At 35.6% G+C, this 21,960-nt stretch overlaps 2 protein-coding genes, 1 long non-coding RNA gene and 1 pseudogene across 3 annotated transcripts; 3 read left to right on the top strand and 1 right to left on the bottom strand.

The window, feature by feature from the left end:
- Positions 1-179: 179 nt before the first annotated feature.
- Positions 180-9,386, bottom strand: LOC120209956. Its single transcript, XR_005524464.1, has 3 exons — positions 9,375-9,386; positions 5,637-5,641; positions 180-290 (listed from the first exon to the last, which is right to left on the bottom strand). It is a non-coding gene; the product is annotated as an uncharacterized LOC120209956 (long non-coding RNA).
- On the top strand, positions 2,300-4,945 carry LOC120209955 (nuclear transcription factor Y subunit A-1-like). Its single transcript, XM_039208818.1, has 6 exons — positions 2,300-2,421; positions 3,055-3,321; positions 3,418-3,533; positions 3,640-3,711; positions 3,950-4,114; positions 4,221-4,945. The coding sequence occupies exons 2-6, from the start codon at positions 3,207-3,209 to the stop codon at positions 4,560-4,562; spliced, it is 810 nt and encodes a 269-aa protein (XP_039064749.1). The 5' UTR covers positions 2,300-2,421; positions 3,055-3,206; the 3' UTR covers positions 4,563-4,945.
- On the top strand, positions 7,611-11,500 carry LOC120209954 (sulfite reductase [ferredoxin], chloroplastic-like). The gene is given in 9 exon segments (XM_039208817.1): positions 7,611-7,902; positions 8,114-8,143; positions 8,146-8,898; positions 8,998-9,294; positions 9,490-9,687; positions 10,440-10,574; positions 10,772-10,888; positions 10,971-11,129; positions 11,252-11,500. Coding segments are annotated over 9 exon segments (2,067 nt in total). The 5' UTR covers positions 7,611-7,731; the 3' UTR covers positions 11,459-11,500.
- Positions 11,501-14,177: 2,677 nt separating this feature from the next.
- Positions 14,178-16,529, top strand: LOC120209958 (annotated as a pseudogene).
- The last annotated feature ends 5,431 nt before the right edge of the window (positions 16,530-21,960 follow it).

The raw sequence follows: 21,960 nt of genomic DNA, 5'->3' as shown, positions 1-21,960 counted from the left end.
ACAACATCTTCAATAGCTTCTCTCACTTTTGTAATTTTCAGCAGTGCTTTTCTTTAGTTTGAGTTAGCCGGGAAAAATGGAGGGAAGCAAAATGGTCATTGCCTGCATTATGGTTGTTGCTGTATTGGCCAGTGGAGCCACTGCTTTTGAGGGAAGACCAGGGTGCTATCGCACCATCACCAATGGAAAGTGCGGGTGTGGCTATGGGTGTTCCTCCTGCTGCTGCACTAGCTGCCTTGGCTTCTATGGTTGCATACTTCTTTTGAAGTTCATTCCTTTGTTTCTAATTCCTTGGTGAATATTGTTTCTTGGCTTTTGATTCCTTTTCTGGTTTTTGGTTCTGTTGGTTAATTACTTTAATGGCTGCATGGTTCTGTTTGTTTACCTTCTTTCTTACTACAAATAGATGCTTAGAATTAGATCCAAGCTATTAAACCATTGAAATCATAAACTCCAAAGGTCCATAAAACAATAGCTTACAAGTCGCTGAATAATGGGTTTAATTTTTTGTATTCATAAAAACTAAAATTTCAAACTGTTATTTAACATTTATAATAGTTTTATTAAGATTGTCACAAGTTCTTAAGATAGCTTGGTGATTAAATATTTAGCTTTAGATTTTAAAGGTCTACGGTTTGAATCCTATGAAAAATATTTTTTCATCAACAAAACGATCTCATTTTGATGAGGAAGTCATGTCATCGCCGTCACATAACAGAGATACTATATCATCGCTCCGTTAATGAATTAACGGTAGAGTAGTATAATTGCGGCTAAACATAAACGTCAGCGTTAAAATTGACAAAATTAAAACGTCAATGACATAAATGAGTCCGCACTTAAAAATGAATGATATTTGAAGTAGTTAATCTTTTATCTTACTAAGTAGATCAAGCTTATTTGTCGTTACCCTGATTCGTGCTGGAGACACGCGTTCCCCGTCAAGTGCGTGTCACGTGGGTCTTCCCTATACCTCACCCAAGGCTCTACTCTCATTAAGTCCACTCGCTTTTTCACCTGCAACCGGCTATTCACCGGTGTTCTGCTCTTAGCCAACCCTACTAAATGCTCTATACCAAAAGGTCAAGCCCATTTTCGAAAGTTTTAATTTGATTAATTCATTATTGGTTGATCGATGAGGTTATTAATTGAGTTAAATTTTTATTGTATATTTAAAAAATAACGACAAATATAAAGATTATATAATAAAATAAACATTAAAATTGTATATGATAAACCTTTTTAGAAAAATATTATGATTCTGACTGTCGGAGGTCTCTCATAAAAATTGCTCTCAACCTAGCGTTGGGGGCAGCCTGCTATCATACATCCCCTTATCCCATTACATATGGGAATAGGGTCAGCTAATTTTTTTATTATGATTGGTCTAGTGGATTAAGCACTAAATCTCTTAAGCAAGGTTAGGGGCTCGAATTATGGCGATTGTGAATGGAGTAAATTGGGTTAGGAGGGTCGTCTTTGCCTCTGCAGTACTCAATCCGAATTAATCGATCAATAGATTGGATACTGGTAGTTATACAAAAAAATAGAAGATTATGGCTGTAAACGAGCTGAGTCGAGCTTGAGTATTGTTGAACTCGACTTCACCCGAAAACTCTAAAATGGGGCTCGACTCGAACTCGAAAACATGAATTGAAGTTCGAAAAAGCTAAAAAAACTCGAAATGAAAACAAAATGTTAAACTTAATTTGAACCTTAAATAAATAAAAATCTTATACTGTATTTAAAAAAAATCAACACATAAATGTTAATATTATTAATAATTCATTTATAAAAAAAATCTTAATATATCATATTTTTCGAATTACTCACGATCTTTTCGAATCGAATATTAAATAGTTCATTTCAATTCATTAAGAATTCGATTCGAGTTCGAGCTAAGATCAAATCTATTCAAATCGAGTATTTCTCAAGCTTTGAATTAATTGATATCGACTAATTCATGATTTGTCTCATCTCATTTACAGTCATATAAAAAATATGACTAAATATATATATATATATATATATATTAATCAACTTATATTTAATTATAATCTCAAGTATCCATCTATAAAGATATATTATTGGACCACGCATTAGATCAGATGTATTTGAATAGTGAACTACAATAATTATATTATAAATAATTAATATATTAAGTTGGTTAAATAATCCACGTGTCGGTAAAAGCTTGATTAAAACCTGGATTCCAGGAGCTGATGATGAGATCAAAAGCTTAATTCTCAGAGTTCAAATACGGGAAAAAAAGAAGGAAACATTGGTGAAACTATTTTTAGTGTTATACTGAGAACTGCATAGAAACTAGATTGACTCTCTCTCTCGCTCTCTTATTGATTTTGATTTTCTCTCTAAAAAATCCTCAAAATTCTAGGGCTTTTGTTCTTCTCCGTTAAACGGGTACGTGTATTTTTCAATTCCCCTTTTCTCTTTCCTTGCGTTAATCGGTATCTTAATGTCAGCTTATTGTTTTCAGTTGTTTATTCTTACGTCTTTTTGGGTAATTATTAAGGCGGAATTGTAATTAGTTTAGGGTTTGAGAAATTGGGATGCTTTGTTCTGGTTGGAATTTCGTATCTTTTCTGGTGGTTATGTGAGAATTATGTATTCGGGTTGTGATATTTGAAGTTTTAATCATGGAATTTGATGGATTGAGGTGTTATTTAGTGTTAGAAATTATTGGATTTGATGGAGCAGGCCAAGTAAAGAACTACTACTTGTGAAACCTTTAATTTTTGGTGATGATACTCCTAATCCTTGATGAATTTTCGGATCGTTTACATCGAATTTTGAACATAGAAATTGCTAGTAGTTTCCTCACAGTTATATAAGTTTGCTAACATGGAAGCAAAATGTTTTGTTTTTGCAATTCGAAATATTAATCGGTTCTCAGTTTTTTCCAGGTGTGTGGTCGAAGTTTTGTGGTTATGGTTTTGATGCTTTCGTTTCTCTTTTTTAATAGAAATTTCGATTTATTCTTCTGATGAATGTGAAATTGACTATCAGTTGAATTTTTCTTTCGGAGGATTGCAGTTAAATTCTGAAGATGGAAGTCGATTAGAGTTTAGAACCTGAGGTGTGGTGTTCGATAAACTGCAGTTTATTCCAAACTAAAGTGGCGTGATATTGGCTACGGTTCCATCCCCACGGTAGCTAGAGGAGTAGACTCGTTAAATTCATCTTCAATGGAATGCACTAATGGTTCAGAGTCGAACGATAGGCAGTCACTGTCCAATGGTGAGCTAAATGAAGAGGATGATGTTAATAAAGAAACACGAACTACTTCATCCTCTTGGTCAGGTACTTCACATCATTACTGTTTGTTACCGATTATTCCTTTTCATACAGGAGATTTATGGTCGTGGTGCCAATCGTTTTTATTCTATTCATTTGCAGTTGGAAATGGTGGTCAAGAACATCACAATTTGCAGCATGTTGCGTCTAACATACCTACTATGCGTGATGAAGGCCTCACGCAGCCTCCCCTGCTTGAGCTTGTCGGTCATTCAATTGTAAGTGCCTTGGGGGCCAAGATTTTCTGTTGTATACAGTTAGGGGTCTTGTTGTTACGGAACTTGCTGTGGAAGGATTCCTAGTTTTCTTCCAACCGTTTTGCAGGCATGTTCATCGAATCCTTATATGGACCCGCATTATGGAGGAATGATGGCAGCTTATGGACATCAGCCTTTGGTATGGAACTTTAATAATTTAATCTTGAATTTTTTTATGCTTATAGTTATCGATTTGTTTCTGTTAGTGTTAATGTCTTTTGTATGAAACCATTCTCATGAGACATCAAGGTTATACTGATGCTTCAAAAGAGATTTCTGTTTTATTTGTTTTTCTTCTCTTTGTATGAACCTTCTTCTGATACTCGAAATTCGAGACATGGTGCACTCTCTAATGAATGAATTTTTGTGATGGCCAGGGATATCCTCCATTTGTTGGAATGCCTCATGCAAGAATGACTTTGCCGATCGAAATGGCACAGGAGCCTGTTTACGTAAATGCCAAGCAGTACCAGGGAATTCTGAGGCGAAGGCAGGCCCGTGCCAAAGCAGAACTTGAGAAGAAGGTTGTAAAATCCCATAAGGTAAATCGAAAACTGAAGTTCTGAACACTCTTTCGGTTGGCATAAGTAACATTGTTCCGGTTCAAATAGCTACTCTTTGAGAAACTTGTTCTGTTTTATTGTACAGCCCTATCTCCACGAATCCAGGCACCAGCATGCTTTGCGTAGGGCGAGAGGCACTGGAGGGCGTTTCACAAAGAAAACAGATGCCGACACGAGAGAAGCAAAAGGATCGGGTTCAGGTCCCACCTTATCTCAGTCTCCGAGCTCCTCCAGTTCAGAACCATTGCAAACCGATTCTGGGGAAACCTGGGCCTCCTCCCTCACTCTGCAAGAAGCAAGAGTGTCCCAAGTGTACGATATGCAGCATGTCAACGGCAGCAGTCATTATCAGAAATTAGGCAGTAACATCTCCTCTAATCAGGCCGCTTGCTATCCGGTGAATGGAGGGCACCCTTTCAAAAGCTGAAGGGCCGGTTGAATTCCCAAGACTTGTCCTTGATCACAGTCGTGACAGTTCATTGTCGAGGAGGTAAATCATTCTTGGCTCTGGTTGACGGGACGGGAGAAGATAAGAGAAGGGAGAAGCGATCGCACAAGACCTGAACATCGTTTTCGTCTTCTGTGCTTCTTTCAATTTTCCCTAGCTGCAATTTTGTTCATAGACTGTTGAATAGAACTGAATAGCAAGGTAGTTAAATTAGTGGTTGGTTGGGAAAGGTTTCATAACAAGCAGATGACACACAGGTTTTCTTTGTCGTTTTAAGTTAAAAGACATTTCGTTTTGTAGATCGAATATGGTATTTGAAGACATGATTAAATACCTTAGTGATTATCTTTTAACTTGGTTATGATATTACAAATTGATTCCTTCTTTTAATCACTTTTATAAATAATAATATTTTAATAAAAACTTTAATAATATAAATAAAATATATTATTGTCTTATTTAATACTTAAGTAATTAACTAAAAATTTAGGTAAAAATGTAACTTTTGTTCTTATAACAGATTCAATTTATCATTTTTGTTTTTATCATGTGTTCTCGTCAATTTAAACCTCGAAGTTGTTCAAATGCATCGATGTTTAAAATATTTATTATTGTTTAGGATTTTATGTTTGAGTCAAGGGTTTATGATTTACGCTTTAGAGAGTATGAGTTTATGGTTTAAGGTTTAGAATTTAGGGTCTTAAGTTTGGGGAGAGTATAGAATGATAAAATTAAATAACTTTGAAAGTTAAATTGATGCGAAAATATAATATGGCCGAAAATGATAAATTGAGTCTACTACAAGAGTAAAGGTAGTTTTTAAACCAAAAATTTAAAATTTTAGTTTGCTATTCTTAATTAATAAAAATGTTGTTAAAATAAAATTAAGAGTAAAGTGCATAAATGATTCATTGACTATAGGATATTGCTTTATGAAGTCCTCCGATTATTAAAAATTATAAATAGTCTTCCGACTATAAGAAGTTATTTTTTAAGTCCCTCGACAATTTAAAGTTATAAAATGGTCACCTAATTATTCATTATATTCTAAACTCGTCCTTTTTATAAAAAAAAATTGATGTCGGTCTGAAATGTATGTTTACTTGCTGACTGAGACATGATAATTTGATCTCATAATCTCAAACGACTATTATATCTCAATCAGCATGTTAATGTCCAACTCATATAACCATTAATTTTTGGCAAAAGGGTAACTTTTGCCCCATAGTAAACTCAATTTATCACTTTCACCCCTATCGTATTTTTGCACCAATTTAGCCCTCGAAGTTGCTCAATTACATCATTCTATATCATACCTCTAACTTAAAATTCTAAATCATAAACCCTAAACTATAATCCCATAACCTCTAAACCATTATTATAAACCTAAATCCTAACTTAGGGTTTATAATTTAGGGTTTTATGTTATGAATATGATATATAATTATGCAATTAAGCAACTTTGAAGGCTAAATTGATACGAAATACGATAGGGACGAAAATTATAATTTGGGTCTAATATAGGGGCAAAGGTAACCTTTAAGTCTTAATTTTTTTTAACAAAAAATGACGAGTTTATAAACTAATGAATAGTCGAGTGATTATTTGATAACTTTTAATTGTCAAAGGATCATTTTATAACTTTTAATAGTCCAAGGGCTTAATAAAGTAGTATCCTATAGTGGGGGGCTATTTGTGTACTTTACCCTTAAATTAAATAATGTTTTACCATTTTATCTTTGACTGCTGTTTTTAATTGGAAATATCATAGCCGCCAAGTCCTGCATTATAGGTTCTTACCTACTTCACCCTGGGTAAAACGTAAATCTGTCCAGGTTCAATGTACCACTAAAAATCCCAGATTATGTTGGATTCGTTGTCCATAATATTTGTAACGCGACCCCTTTTGAGATTTTACAACGCGCCCCCACTTCACCATGGGTAGCACACTAACAGTTTCTCGATTGAATGTTTTGATAAGTTCGACACCTATTAGATAATTTTTTAAAGTTGAATTTTGTTGTTATATTAAAAGGTATAAAAAGAATCTATCTATATTTAAAAATTCAATTCTAAATTTAATTAAAAAACATATAATTATTAAACACCAAAATCTTATGTAAAATTTGATTGTTATATAGATGCAAACCGACATTGTTTTGGTGAAATTTCCCCCTAAAATAACTTTGTTTTAATGCATTTAACTATTTAATGACGGAGTGATCTAAAAATCGAATGTATTAAGTGCGGTGAGAAAATTGAATAGATTTAAAGTACAATGAGTGAAATAGGAGAAAGAGTAAAGTTCAGTGAAGATTGGTGTAATTTATCCTAAGAACAAATCATACTTTGTTGAGTACCCTTAACTATAGAATAATGCTTTTTTAAGTTCATTTACTATTAAAATTTATAAAATGATCATTTGATTATATAGTATTATTTTGTTGAGTCTCTCGACTATCAAAGTTATAAAATAGTCACTAAATTATTCGTTATATTTCAAACTCGTTTTTTTGTTAAAAATTAACAGTATTCTGAGTTGAACGTTGACATGCTGACTGTGATATGGTAAAATCTGATCCAAAAATCTCAGACGATTATCACATCTCAGTCATCATGTTGACATCAAACTTAGACAAAACAACATTCTATAGTTAGAGAACTACTTTGTAACTTTTAACAATAAAAAAACTTAATAAAACAATACTCTGTAATCGAAGATCATTTGTGTAATTTACCCTCTTTAAAACTACACCACAATCACAATGCAAAATATAAATACTTATCAACTATTATGAAAATGACAAATCAGCCAGTCCCATTAAGCTACCGCGCGTGGGAATGTTATGCAAATCAAGATTCGATAAAAAAAAAAACCGGAAGTCCCGTGGCGGGCACGTGATGGGCGACCCTTATCAAAACCAAATAAAACACTTTGCACTTTACACGAATAAAATCTACTCCTCTATTAAAGCATCGAATTCTCTGGCTTTCCTTTTCGCCATTGTCGCTCCGCCCTTCCTTTTCCTTATTCATTTTGGAGAGCACTGTGGATAGAAAAAAACCCTACCTTTTAATCTCCTTTTCCCTTTTTCTGAAGGGGAAATCGAACTGAAAGTTTAAGGCTTTGGGTTTTTGTTTCGAGCTAATGACGACTTCGTTTGGAGCTGCGACGGGTACCGTCGTCCCGACGGATCCGAAGATTCGAGTCCAGAGCTTCACCGGGTTGGAATTCTCGCATTCTATAGCTGCGAGGAGGAGTCTTCGCGTGTTTCCCGCTCCTCTCTGCAGTCCCGCTCTCGTCAGAGCTGTCTCCACGGTCAGTCTTGTTTTGATTTTATAATTTGATTTCGTTTTGAATGTTGGTTGTTGTTTGGAATCTAAGAAAGTCTGAGAAAATACTGCGTCTTTTTGCAATTTGTATTCTTTATTGCTTTATGAGAATTGTTAATGATCAATTGAATCTGTTTTCTTTAAAATTGATGTATTTTTATGTTAATTTGTTCTTTTATTGCTGAATCCCTTTACAGCCAGTGAAGCCTGAGACGAGTGCCACAAACCAAAGCGGAGTAAAGTTGAGATATTCAAAGAGCAAAGCAATTTCATCAGATACCCTCTCAATGAGGAGATATTGACTGATACCCCGAACATAAACGAGGCTGCGACACAATTGATTAAGTTCCATGGGAGCTATCAACAGTACAACAGAGACGAGCGTGGGGGAAGGTCTTTTTCCTTCATGCTTCGGACTAAAAACCCGGGTGGGAAAGTCCCGAACCAGCTCTACTTGACTATGGACGATCTCGCCGATCAATTCGGCATCGGAACTTTGCGTTTGACGACGAGGCAGACCTTTCAGCTCCATGGTGTTTTGAAGAAGGACCTCAAGACTGTGATGGGCACCATTATTAGAAACATGGGTTCGACCCTTGGTGCGTGCGGGGATCTAAATAGGAATGTTCTTGCTCCGGCTGCACCACTGATGACGAAAGAATACCGGCTTGCGCAAGAAACTGCTGACAATATTGCTGCATTATTGACTCCTCAATCGGGTTTTTACTATGATGTATGGGTGGATGGGGAGAAATTCATGACATCGGAGCCTCCGGAAGTTGTGAAAGCCAGGAATGATAACTCTCATGGAACGAATTTCCCTGATTCTCCCGAGCCGATATATGGGACGCAGTTCTTGCCAAGGAAGTTTAAGATTGCTGTGACTGTGCCAACTGATAACTCGGTGGATATTCTCACGAATGATATCGGTGTCGTGGTAGTTTCTGATGAAAATGGAGAGCCTCAGGGGTTCAACATATATGTAAGACAACCATAGGATCAAAGAAATCATATCTTTTCCCTTTCTCCTTGCACACTTTTATACCTAAAAGCATCCATTTCTCGTAATTTGTTTTTGCAGGTTGGTGGCGGCATGGGAAGAACCCATAGGATGGAGACCACTTTCCCACGTTTGGGAGAACCACTCGGTTATGTGCCAAAGGCGGACATTTTGTATGCTGTTAAAGCCATCGTTGCCACACAACGTGATAATGGAAGAAGAGATGACCGTAGGTATAGTAGAATGAAATATTTGATCAGCTCTTGGGGGATTGAAAAGTTTAGAACCGTTGTTGAGCAATATTATGGAAAGAAATTCGAGCCTTTCCATGAGTTGCCTGAATGGGAATTTAAGAGTTACTTGGGATGGCATGAGCAGGTTCGTGTTTTTAATTTGTAGATATCACACATGATGCTTTCGGTTTGACCTTTTTTTAACTTCCATGTTTGCCTTGTTACTAATTGCATTTTAATCTTACGATGTTATGCTTGGCTTGAATTGTTTTCATTTTCAACTTCATCCTTGGCTTTAATAAAGTGCATTTGACCTTCTTGGTAACTTTTCTTTTCTCAGGGTGATGGTGCTGTATTTTGCGGGCTCCATGTCGATAATGGTCGCATTGGGGGAAAGATGAAAAAGACACTGAGGGAAGTAATAGAGAAGTATAATTTAAATGTGCGGATCACCCCAAACCAAAACCTCATTTTGTGTGATGTTCGTGGTGCATGGAAGCGTCCTATTACCACAGTTCTTGCTCAAGCTGGGCTGCTGGTGAGATTTTCATTACTTGCAAAATTTACCTTCTGGTTTCTGAACCTGCAGTCTACTATGTCTGTTAAAGTTTTAAAGTGTAGCATCTTAATCAAATGGATACGTGTATTTTCTGTATATTATGCATATGATAATGTATCTCATACTTTAAAGAATATGAGCTGCTGCCATGGTAGTTCTGTTAGAATATATATGTTAATGTCTTTCACTTTAGTCTATATTTTAGGGCGAGTTATATATATTATAAAATTAGTACAACTTAAGAGTTATTTTCCCTTGTTAAATACTTCAATTAACAAGTTTACTCAAGAATTACGTTGTTTTAAGGCAAGTTGGTAGCTAGACAAGACCACTCATAGGGAATCACTCGAGACAAACCATTTCTGACTATACTATTGCATAGAATCCCACTGAAAAGTTTGGATGGAGGATTTGAATCCTCATTCATTTTATTTTCAGTTTCTTTTGATTTTGTAAACAAATTCCAGGAGGATTAATGACAGCTTAAAGTTGGAGATCGAATGGAAATGTGAGCACGGAGTTCACCTACTTAGACCATGGAGTGATGAATGTAAATAACATTTCCCAGGAACTTAATGTCTGCGTGGGTCGCATTTCGTGCTTAATTGTTTAGCTGTTTTTCTCTTTTTAATATCCATTCCCTGAACCTGGTTGCCATACTCTCCTTTATGTTTTTCATAATTCATTCGTTGAATTAGTCATACAGCTGACTGTTTCTTGCTATGAAACAGCATCCTAAATATGTGGATCCCCTGAACTTAACTGCTATGGCATGCCCAGCTTTCCCACTTTGCCCTTTGGCAATAACCGAAGCTGAACGTGGCATACCTGATATCCTCAAGCGGGTCAGAGCTGTCTTCGAGAAGGTATGTCGTATATTTATCAAATATCCTGTTAAATTTAAATATGTTCTCCCCAACAAGAAGACCGACTTGACTGACCTAACACTGAAGTTTGAATGAATATCATTGCCTGAAATTTTTGCCTTCCAAGCTGAAATTTAAATCCTCCTCCCTACCGGTTATCTGAATCTAATAAATAGATCGGCACTGCCTAATTCCAGGTCGGACTCAAGTACAGTGAGTCGGTGGTGATAAGGGTAACTGGCTGCCCCAATGGTTGTGCTAGACCATACATGGCTGAGCTCGGACTGGTCGGTGATGGTCCAAGCAGCTATCAGGTAGTTCAACTATTGGACGTCATACCTTTTAGTAGTAATAACTAGTTGGATAACTTGGTAACGTTGTTTTTGTTGAAATTAGATTTGGCTTGGAGGAACACCTAGTCAAACTCAATTAGCAAGGACTTTTATGAACAAAGTCAAAGTTCAGGATCTCGATAAAGTTTTCGAGCCCTTGTTCTACTACTGGAAACGAAAACGACAGCCCAAAGAATCATTCGGCGACTTCACAACCCGCATGGTAGTATTCTTCTTCATCTTCTCGTTGCTCGTTAATCTTTATCCGCTTTCCTTCGGAACTTCCTCTACGATCAAATGAAATTCATGGCCTAGCAAACTGATGAGCATGATGATCTCCCTCAGGGTTTCGAAAGACTTCACGAGCTGGTGGACAAATGGGAAGGTCCAGTGCAATCACCGGCAAGGTACAACTTAAAGCCTTTCACCGACAAAGAGACGTATGAAGCCATGGAAGAGCTTGCCAAGCTGCAGAACAAGACTGCTCATCAGCTGGCGATGGAAGTCATTCGCAATTTTGTTGCTGCCCACCAAAACGGTAAAAGCGAATGAGTAAGTTTACGATATTGCTGTTGGCAGCATTGTCAATAAACGAAAACCGTCGGGTGTCTCTTTCAGGCCTGTTACTGTTCGGTAACATCGTCCGACAACAGACGAAATTTGAGTTTTTTGAGGTCGTTTCGGATTCTAGTTTCAGCATCATCTTAGCTTTATATAGGATCTTATTGTGAGTTGTTGAGGATTGATTGTGGACTTTGGTTTTAAAATATAATGCCTGTAGCATAGGAATGAGGCATCAAAAGCTAATGAATAAAGCTTTTATGACAGTCAACAATGGCAAATTATGGATTTAATTTGAAACCCAATTTCAAACATGTTAAACAAACTTCAGAAAAAAGTATAATCTTTTAGACAAATTACATGTGAAGTGGTCCCCAAGTGGCTATTGGTTCTCGGAATCAAACATGGATATGGTGCACGCCTTGACTCTCTCCGACTGTGACGTAGTAAATTAAGGCATGATTAATACTAGGGTAAATTACACTTTTAGTACTGGTCTGTTTTAGTATCTATTTTTTTATTTGTTTCTCAAAATTTAGCGGTAAATTTTGAATGGGTATTAAAATAAAACAAAATTTGAACTTTAAGCATGATTTTAAAAAAATGAAAGTTTAAATATAAAATAGATTAAAATTGATAGTTTAGGTATTAAATTTGTAATTTACTCTTAATTGTATTAAATACATGTGAGTGTGTATATACATATTTGGGTAAATTATGCCGATAGTGCCTTATGTTTTCGGTATGATCGACTTTGGTCATCAATTTAAAATTCAAAGGGGAATGATCTATAACGTTATCAATATGTTCGATTATAGTCTCTAAAATTATCGATCAGTTCGATTTTAGTCTCTCGATCATTAATTCTTGTTCGATTTTAATCTCTCGACCTTGTTAGGACTTAAACAAAAGGGGTTAACGAAAATTAATGGTTGAGAACTAAAATCAAACGAATTAATAACGTTAGAGATCATTTTTCCCTTAATTTTTAAATTAGTGATCATAGTAGATCAGACCCTAAACGTAGAGAACTGTCTACATAATTTATCCTATATATTTTCAAACCAACAAAGCATCCCTGTGTCTTGGTCCAGACCGTTTACTTCGAAAATGATAAATGAAGTATTCGAGACAAAACTCAGTCGAGACTCGAGATGGAGAGAGTCAGACTCAGACAGCAACTCGAACACTCGTTTGTCAGTAATTGTTGGAAGCATCGATAATTGTATTTTTAATAATTAAACAAATATTTTAGAGGTTGTATGTATGTATTAACCAAGGCAAACCTTTAACAGCACGGACCTTCATTTTCTTTTCTTTCTTTTTTAAATGATTTTATTTTTTTACTTAAGTATAAAATAAGTGTTTAAATTTTTTTTTCAAATAGGTACCCAATTTTTTAATCATCCAGACATCTAACGTTATAAATATTATCACTTTCGGTGTTCGACTATATCATTCGTTAAAATATATCGTTAAGTGACACGTGTTAATTTTAAATTTTTATTTAAAATTAAAAAGATAAATGATATTTTAAAGAAACAAAAAAAAATCTAAAATAGCCACAAAACTTTATAGTCCTCATTTCAACTCATAAATTCACACCAACTATCACCTTTTACTGCCGACGAAGTTCCATCTAACCTTACCTCCCTGACGATTAATAATCTTATGAAATCACGACCAATCAACGGTCAATCGTCGTTTTGTATCCCGCGAACCCTAGGCTGAAAATCGTGACTCCACATAATCTCGACAGTCAACCGGCGACAACAATGACGGTGTATGACTAGGAAGATGGTGAGGACTACGTCGGTGGCTGTTGTCATGGCCGGTAAGGGTGATGGCAGTGGATTAGGGATTTAAAAAATCTTAGGGATTTAGGTTTTTTTTGTAGTTTAAGATAAATTATGATTTTATATAAATATAATAATATTTTTAATTTTTTACAAAAAAATTACGACAGTTACAACCTGGATACCAAAAGTGATAACGTTTGTAATATTAGATACATGGATTATTAAAAAAATTGAATACTTATTTAGAAAAACTATATAATTTAGATACTTATTTTATAATTAAACCATTATTTCTTTCTCATAGAGATAAAAGAGAAGGTTGGTTGGTACTTGTTTTGTTAAAGCTTGTGCTGTGTTGGAAGAATTCCAACTAAACTCTCACTGTCTCCTAACCAGTTGTTGGAAAAGCTCTTAAATTTTCAAAATCAGTCCTCCCCCTCGAGAAAACATAAATAAGGTAGTCAAGTCCGGTTCCAAATAGGGATCGATATGGGTCAGGTTGGGTCGGGTTTTTAGTACACTCAACCCGACCCGAGAATAATAAATCATCCACGAGATCCAATCCAAACCGACCATAACAAATTTCCACCTATCCGAACCTGATTCGATATATAACTTAAAAATCCGATCCGACCTGAAATAATAAAAAAAAATATTATTTTTATTCAATAAAAATAATGACTTAATTGAAAAAATATATATATAGAAGAGTATTATTGTAACTATTCTTAAATATATAAGTAAAATTATATACTTTTTTTCGAATCAAATATTTTTCACCTAAATCAAACCGAAAATCATATTGAAAAAATCCGACCCGACTTAATCACGAAACTTTTTAAAAAAACTCGAGAAGGGCTCAGCTTTTGTTTTCAAAACCAATATAAAAAAAACAAACTTTGGGTGTTTGCATGGAGAGGCTAACCACAACGAGAAGGGCTAAATGGAAATACCCACCGGCATCGCCACAACCAGCCCCAAAGATCCTTCATCTGCCACCACACAGGCCTACAAGGAAAGCGCCAAAGCCAAAGGCGAGCCCTTCAAAGCTACCACCTTTACACAACGATTCAAAAGGGAAGACGCTGGTTAATTTGTTTGATCAAGAAAGGTCTTTCACAAGAGGGGTTGATCCAATGGTGCTGGTGAGTCCAGGTGACGATGAAGAGATGAGGAGGAAGAGGGTGGTGGAGGAGGAGAGCAGAGAAAACGACAGTTTCTCTTTAGGTGAAGAAGAGAAATGGAGGTTCCAAGCTGAGGTTTTGAGAGCCGAGTGTAATTTATTGAGGATGGAAAGAGATATTGATGTCAGGAAAACGGAGAGGACCCTGAAATCTGTTCTTCAAGCTTTGGTTCATGTTAGTTTCTCTTTTCTCTCTTTTGATTATCTTCTGTTTGGTTCCTGAGAAAATGTTAATCAATGTAGGACTGTCTGATTAGTTCCCATTTAATGCAGGGGAGAAACAACATCAGTGAAGGAAAGAATGTGAGGTTGGTATTGGAGGAAAAGATCGATGAATTGTCCAAAAACTCGAAAACTGCGAAAGAGGTCGAGGGTTAAAGACTTGGAGGTTGAAAAATGTAGCAACTTTGATGAACAAGTATGCTTTCTCCAAAGGCGACTCGACAAGCTCGGAGGAGAAGAAGTATGTGTGAAGGAGATTCGACGAATGGCCGAAGCGAGCTTGTTGATTCGATCGAGTAGGGAAGGCTATGAGAGCTTTGTTTCGAATGGAAACAACAATGTAAGTACATAACACCTTTGTTGTCATGTCCGATATGTAAGAAAAATATGAATGAATTGATTGAATCATTACTATTCATGAAAATAATTAAGTATTTTCATGAACAATAGTTATTTTATTTCACATGATAACCTTTTGATTAAAAGGTTATGATTTTTAATCAAATGGTAAATCATTTCATTTAAATGTCTTAACCTTTCAATCCTCTCTCTATATAAAGGCCAAGTTGTGACACATTTCAACACAACTTTTTACTATTCTCTTTTAAATATTTTACTTTCAATTATCTGATTCTTTCAAAGTCATTTTCCGGTGATAGATAAAGACAAAGATTGCGTTCGATTGTTCAATACGGTTGTGATTACTGTTGTGAACGTTTGTTGTTGTATCTTGGGAGACCGACGTCCAACGTTACTCAGCACCGAGGAGAGAATGAATTTGTCTTAATGAAACTTTTCATTCAGGCATCAACAAAACTTTTCTTCTATTAATTCAGTTCCATCCGATTACATGTTCTATTTTAATTTCACATTTTTTAACGTTATTATTATTGAAACGAAATTTTTTAAATTATAATACTACAACACTATTTTTTCAATATTTTGCAATAATCTTAAGACAGATTCGCTGTGTTGTAGTTCAATCTAAACTCAAACAGATTAACGTGGTATATTTAGGTTAATATATATTTCGTTTCATATTATATTTATTATTTCGGTTTTGATTCCGATTACAGAAAAATGGCTGATACTTCATCCAATTCACAGTCTAATGCGATTGTCGCTACACAGACTCAGGCTGCGAGCCAAACGTTACCTATGCCATGAGTCATAATGAAAAGCCTGCGAAATTCAATGGAGAGAATTTCAAAACATGGCAACAGAAAATGTTCTTTTCTTTAACGACATTGAATCTGGCCATATTTTTAAGGATGATCATCCTACTATTAGAGAGGATGAAGTGGATGTTGCAACCGCATTCAACATTACCGAAGCATGGAAGCACTCTGATTTCCTATGTCGTAACTACATCTTGAATGGTTTATCTGATACACTTTATGAAGTATACAACGTAAAGAAAGCGACTAAGGAACTATGGGAATCATTGGACCATAAATACAAAACTGAAGATGCTGGTGCTAAGAAATTCTTAGTTGCCAAATTCTTAAACTTTGTAATGGTTGATTCTAAAACTGTTGTGAATTAGGTGCAAGAATTCCAACTGATCATTCATGGTATTCTCGTAGAAGGGATGATTATAAGTGAATCCTTTCAGGTGGTGGCCATTATTGAAAAACTTCTGTCTGCTTGGAATGGCTTTAAGAATCATCTTAAGCATAAGAGAAAAGAAATGGCAGTGAAAGATCTGATTGTGAGACTTCGGATTGAAGAAGACAATCGATGTATGGCTAAAAGGCTAAACAAAACAACCAATCATAACATTGCCAAGGCAAATATGGTGGAAGTCAAAAAAGACTTCAAGAAAAGAAAGCAAGCTCAAATTGAGTCTAAACTATGACCAAAAGGCGGTGTTTCTAAGAAGCAAAAATTTCAAGGGAAATGCTTTAATTGCAATAAGACAAGACACATGTCATCCGAATGTAAGCTTCCAAAAAGGTCCAGAACAAAAGAGGCTAATGTTGTGATAGAAATTTCCAAGGAAGTATCCAAACTTGACCTATGTGTTGTGGTCTATGAAGTTAACTTGGTTGATTCAAATCCAAGAGAATGGTGGCTTGATACTGGTGCCACACGCCATATTTGTTGTGACAATAACTCCTTTGTTGAGTTGGTTTCTTGTGAGAAAGGAGAAAAACTCTATATGGGCAATACTGCAACTTCAAAGATCATGGGGGAAAGGCACTGTAATTTTAAATATGACTTCTGGAAAAGAGTTGAAACTTCAAAACATGTTGTATGTGCCTGACATACGAAAGAACCTTGTCTCTGGGACCCTCCTAAGTATACATGGCTTTAGGATGGTGTTTGAATCCCAGAAGTTAGTTTTATCAAAAGGAGGAATATTTGTGAGAAGAGGATATGTATTGAACAATATGTGGAAACTCAATGCTATCTCTGTAAACGCTAAAAATATAAATAAGAATGATTCTTCTTCTTCTGTTTATATGGTTGAGTCATTAAATTTATGGCATGGTAGACTCGGACATGTTAATTATGATATTTTACGTAGATTAATTAACTTAGAACATATTCCTCCATTTCACATTAATTATAATCATAAATGTGAAACATGTGTTGAAGCTAAACTAACAAGGTCTTCATTTAAACCCGTTGAAAGAAATACGAAACCTCTTGATCTAATACACAGTGATGGTTGTGACTTAAAATTTATTCAAACTAGAGGAGGGAATAAATATTTTTTTACCTTCATCAATGATAGCACAAAATATTGCTATGTATATTTGCTTAAAAGCAAAGATGAAGTTATAGACAAATTTATTCTCTATAAGCAGGAAGTTGAAACCTAACTTAACAAAAGGATTAAGAGGGTGAGAAGTATCGTGGTGGTGAATATGTTGAACCATTTGGTCAATATTGTGCACAACATGATATTATTCATGAAGTAACACCACTATACTCTCCTCAATCGAATGGAGTAGTAGAGCAAAAAAATAGAACATTAAAGGAAATGATGAACGCTATGCTAGGAAGTTCTGGGTTGTCACAGAACATGTGGGGGGAAGTTGACTTATCAGCAAATTACCTTTTAAATAAGGTGCCTCGCAAGAAAAAAGACAAGACACCATATGAGTTGTGGACATGTAAGAAACCCCCCTACAATTACTTGAAAGTGTAGGGTGTCTTGCAAAGGTAATGGCTCCTTTATCAAAGCAAATGAAAATAGGTCCTAAAACAGTGGATTGTATTTTCATTGGCTATTCTCACCACAGCAATGCATATCGATTTCTTATGCATGAATCAAAGAATCCAAAAATTCACAAGAATACGATATTAGAATCTAAAAATGCCTCATTCTTTGAAAATATATTTCCTTGTAAAATTAGAGAAGTTGGCTCAAGTTCAAGGAAACGAACTTTAGAAACTATTAATGAAAATAGTCAAGACTTCCAACAATAGGTTGAAGTCGAGATAGAACCAAGAAGAAGTAAAAGGGAACGGGTAAAAAAATCCTTTGGATCGGATTTTCTAACCTATATGCTAGAGACTAAACCTGTAACTTATAGCAAAGCTATACATTCATCTGTAATTTTTGGAAAGATGCCATCAAGAGTGAAATTGATTCCATCATGCAAAATCATACGAGGGAATTAGTGGATCTTCCTCATGGAATTAAACCATTAAATTCTAAATGGATTTTCAAACGAAAATGAAAGCATGGAACAATTGACAAGTACAAGGCCAGGTTGGTTATTAAAGGGTACCAACAAAAGGAAGGTCTTGATTACTTTGATACATATTCACCCGTATCAAGAATAACTTCTATAAGAATGATACTTGTAATTGCGCTTTACGAAATTTAGAAGTAAATCAAATGGATGTTAAAACCACTTTTCTTAATGGAGACCTTGATGAGGAAATTTACATGGAACAACCTGAGGTTATGTAGCTCCAGCACAAGAAAAGAAAGTATGTAAGTTGGTAAAGTCATTATATGGACTTAAGCAAGCACCAAAGCAATGGCATGAAAAGTTTGATAGTGTTATGATATCAAATGGATTTAAAATAAATGAGTGTGACAAATGTGTGTATGTCAAAATCTCTGTTGATGGATATGTAATTCTATGCCTATATGTTGACGACATACTCATTGTTGGAAGTAACAATGAAATGATAAAACGTACCAAAAATATGTTAAATTCAAAATTTGACATGAAAGACATGGGACTTGCTGACATGATTTTGGGCATCCAAATCAAAAGGTCATTCGAAGGTCTCATATTGACTCAGTCACACTATGTAGACAAGATTCTTGAAAAATTTGGCAAGGATAATTCAAGTGTAGCCAAAACTCCGATAGATACAAGTCAACATCTATCTAAAAATAAAGGTGAAAGTGTTAATCAAGTGGAATATGCAAGGATCATAGGTAGTCTAATGTACCTTATGAGTTGCACTAGACCTGATATTGCTTTCACTGTAAGCAGTTTTAAGCAGATTTACAAGCAATCCAGGGGAGAAACACTGGAAAGAAATTGTAAGGGTATTGAGATATCTCATATATACTCGAAACTATGGATTGCATTATTCTAGATATCCTCTGTGTTAGAAGGATTCTCTGATGCCAGTTGGATATCTGATATTCAAGATACCAAAGGCACAAGTGGTTATATTTTCACATTGGTAGGAGGAGATGTGTCATGGAAATCCTCAAGACAAACAATTATAACCAGATCCATGATGGAATATAAGTTTGTAGCCTTGGACAAAACTGGAGAAGAGGCAGAATGGTTACGAAATTTTTTGGAGGATATTCCTGAATGGCCAAAGTCTGTACACAAAATATGTATCTATTTTGATAACCAAGCAACAATTGGTAGAACACAAAATGTAATGTATAATGGTAAGTCGAGACACATGCGACGTCGACACAATATTATTAGACAACTAATCTCAACTGGAGTTATTTCTATTGATTTTTAAGATCAAATATAACATTGCGGATCTGCTAACCAAGGGTTGAATCGAGATCAAGTTGATAAAACATCAAGAGGAATGGGACTAAAGCCCATGAATTGTTAAGGCTCTATGTGAAGGAAAACCCAACCTAGTTGACTGGAGATCCAAAGATCTAGGTTCAATGGGACAACTCATTCCTATGATGAAAACAGTGACTAAAATATGGATAAGGTTAAGTGATGCTTTTAATGATCAATATGTGTTTCTTTGAACCGAACAACATAAGTCACCTATGTGAGAGTGAAGTGGAGCCGCTTCAAAGAGACTATTGGGGCATAGTTCTCTAAGCTCTTGCAGAACCAGGATATGTCCACAGCTATATGTACATAACCATAAGAACCAAACTCTTGTCAGTAAGATATTTGTGTGAGGTATGTCATCGCTTACACAAACGACATGACAGTTCAAGGACATCACGTCTACTGGGCAGCCAGTAAGGTAAACATATTTTCACAATAGAAGGTTCAAAGGGGGACACTTACATATCATATGCAAATATCGAACGAAGAATCTATCACCACATCGAGTTAATGTTTTAAACAATTAAATTCATTCACGTGGGGGATTGTAGGAAAAATATGAATGAATTGATTGAATCATGACTATTCATGAAAAATAATTAAGTCTTTTCATGAACAATAGTTATTTCATTTCACTCTAAAGATCATGTCTTTCCATGATAACCTTTTGATTAAAAGGTTATGATTTTTAATCAATGGTTAAGTTATTTCATTTAAAGGTCTTAACCTTTTAATAAAGGTCTTAACCTTTCAATCCTCTCCCTATATAAAGGCTAAGTTGTGACACATTTCAACACACAACTTTCTACTATTCTCTTTCAAATACTTTACTTTTAATTCTCTGATTCTTCCAAAGTCATTTTCCGGTGATAGATAAAGACAAGATTGTGTTCGATTGTTCACTACGGTTGTGCTTACTGTTGTGAACGTTTGTGTTGTATCCTGGGAGACCGACGTCCACTTACTCAAAGCACCGAGGAGATGACGAATCTGTCTTAAAGAAACTGTTCATTCATGCCTCAACAAAACTTTTCTTCTATTAATTCAGTTCCATCCGATTGCAGGTTCTATTTTAATTTCACATTTTTTAAGGTTATTATTATTGAAACGAAATTTTTTTTAATTATAATACTACAACACCATTTTTTCAATATTTTGCAACACGATATTTGTTCCCTATACATGTTCATGCACTGGTATGAAGATGTGATCTTTGATATATATATACACACACATGATACTTAGGAAAATTAGGCATACTTGTGTTGGACACGTATCCGAGTCCGATACTTACCCTCGAATCCGATAACGTATAGATTTCAGTATATTTTCTGATTTGTGGTAGCATATTTGGATGGTGGGTTTCTAATTCGAAGCAAATTGCAGGTGGAAATTTTTAGAAAGTAAGATGGAGAGATTGTCAAAAGGGGTTCTGTTAGAGAGAATGGAGGACGAATACGATTCCATGCTTGCCACGACTAACAGTTCCCTTCCAGTTCGGAGAGGATTGATTATTCGGATTAGTCTCTGTCGTCAACACAACAATCGAACGAGGTAAGTTCCATGAATCATCGGTTTCTAGCCCTTTATTATGTCGGTGCCTCAAAAACTGCTTACTAATAGATATGGTAGTAAAGAGAATCCCCAGCAGTGTGGTTCAGACATGGATTTCCATAAGTCTAGCTTGTTAATCTCTGTTGTTCGAGAGTTCTTACCCCCAAATCTACTGGTCTGGCCGTCAGCTTTTCACGCGAACGAAGTTTTATTGGTATGATCAGGTGGACATGGTATCATGTCAGATAACTTTAGCCAAAGAACATTGGTTTCAATTGCAGAATGCGCTTCGATTGCATGGTTGAAGTATTTGTATGCGGCATTGACTGTTCTATACCGATTCTTCATGTGTATTTGCACATTTCTATATTTATTTAGTTCATAACAGTGAAATCCAGGTTCCCGATTGATTGCCAGAACTTCTTTCTGCAGGAGATAATGCCCTTGAAGCAAGAGTGTGGTCAGGGCATTGCAGGGCTATAGTACAGAGAATCGTGAAGCAAGTTCGAGCCGAGACGGAACAATGGTCCCAGATGCAAGAGATGCTGGGGCAGGTAAGGGACGAGATGGAAGAACCGCAGAATGTCAAGATTTTGGGAAGATCGAGCGCTTCATTCGGACTATCAGATTCAATCCTTGCAATCTGCTGTAAGATTTTCATGGCACGCAACTACATTTCGTTGTACATAAACACTCGCTAATCGAATATGTGTGTTG

The sequence above is a fragment of the Hibiscus syriacus genome, unplaced genomic scaffold, assembly GCF_006381635.1.
Source record: "Hibiscus syriacus cultivar Baekdansim isolate YM2019G1 unplaced genomic scaffold, ASM638163v2 tig00021057_pilon, whole genome shotgun sequence".
Classification (NCBI taxonomy): domain Eukaryota; kingdom Viridiplantae; phylum Streptophyta; class Magnoliopsida; order Malvales; family Malvaceae; genus Hibiscus; species Hibiscus syriacus.
This window is presented reverse-complemented; position numbering and strand designations above follow the sequence as displayed.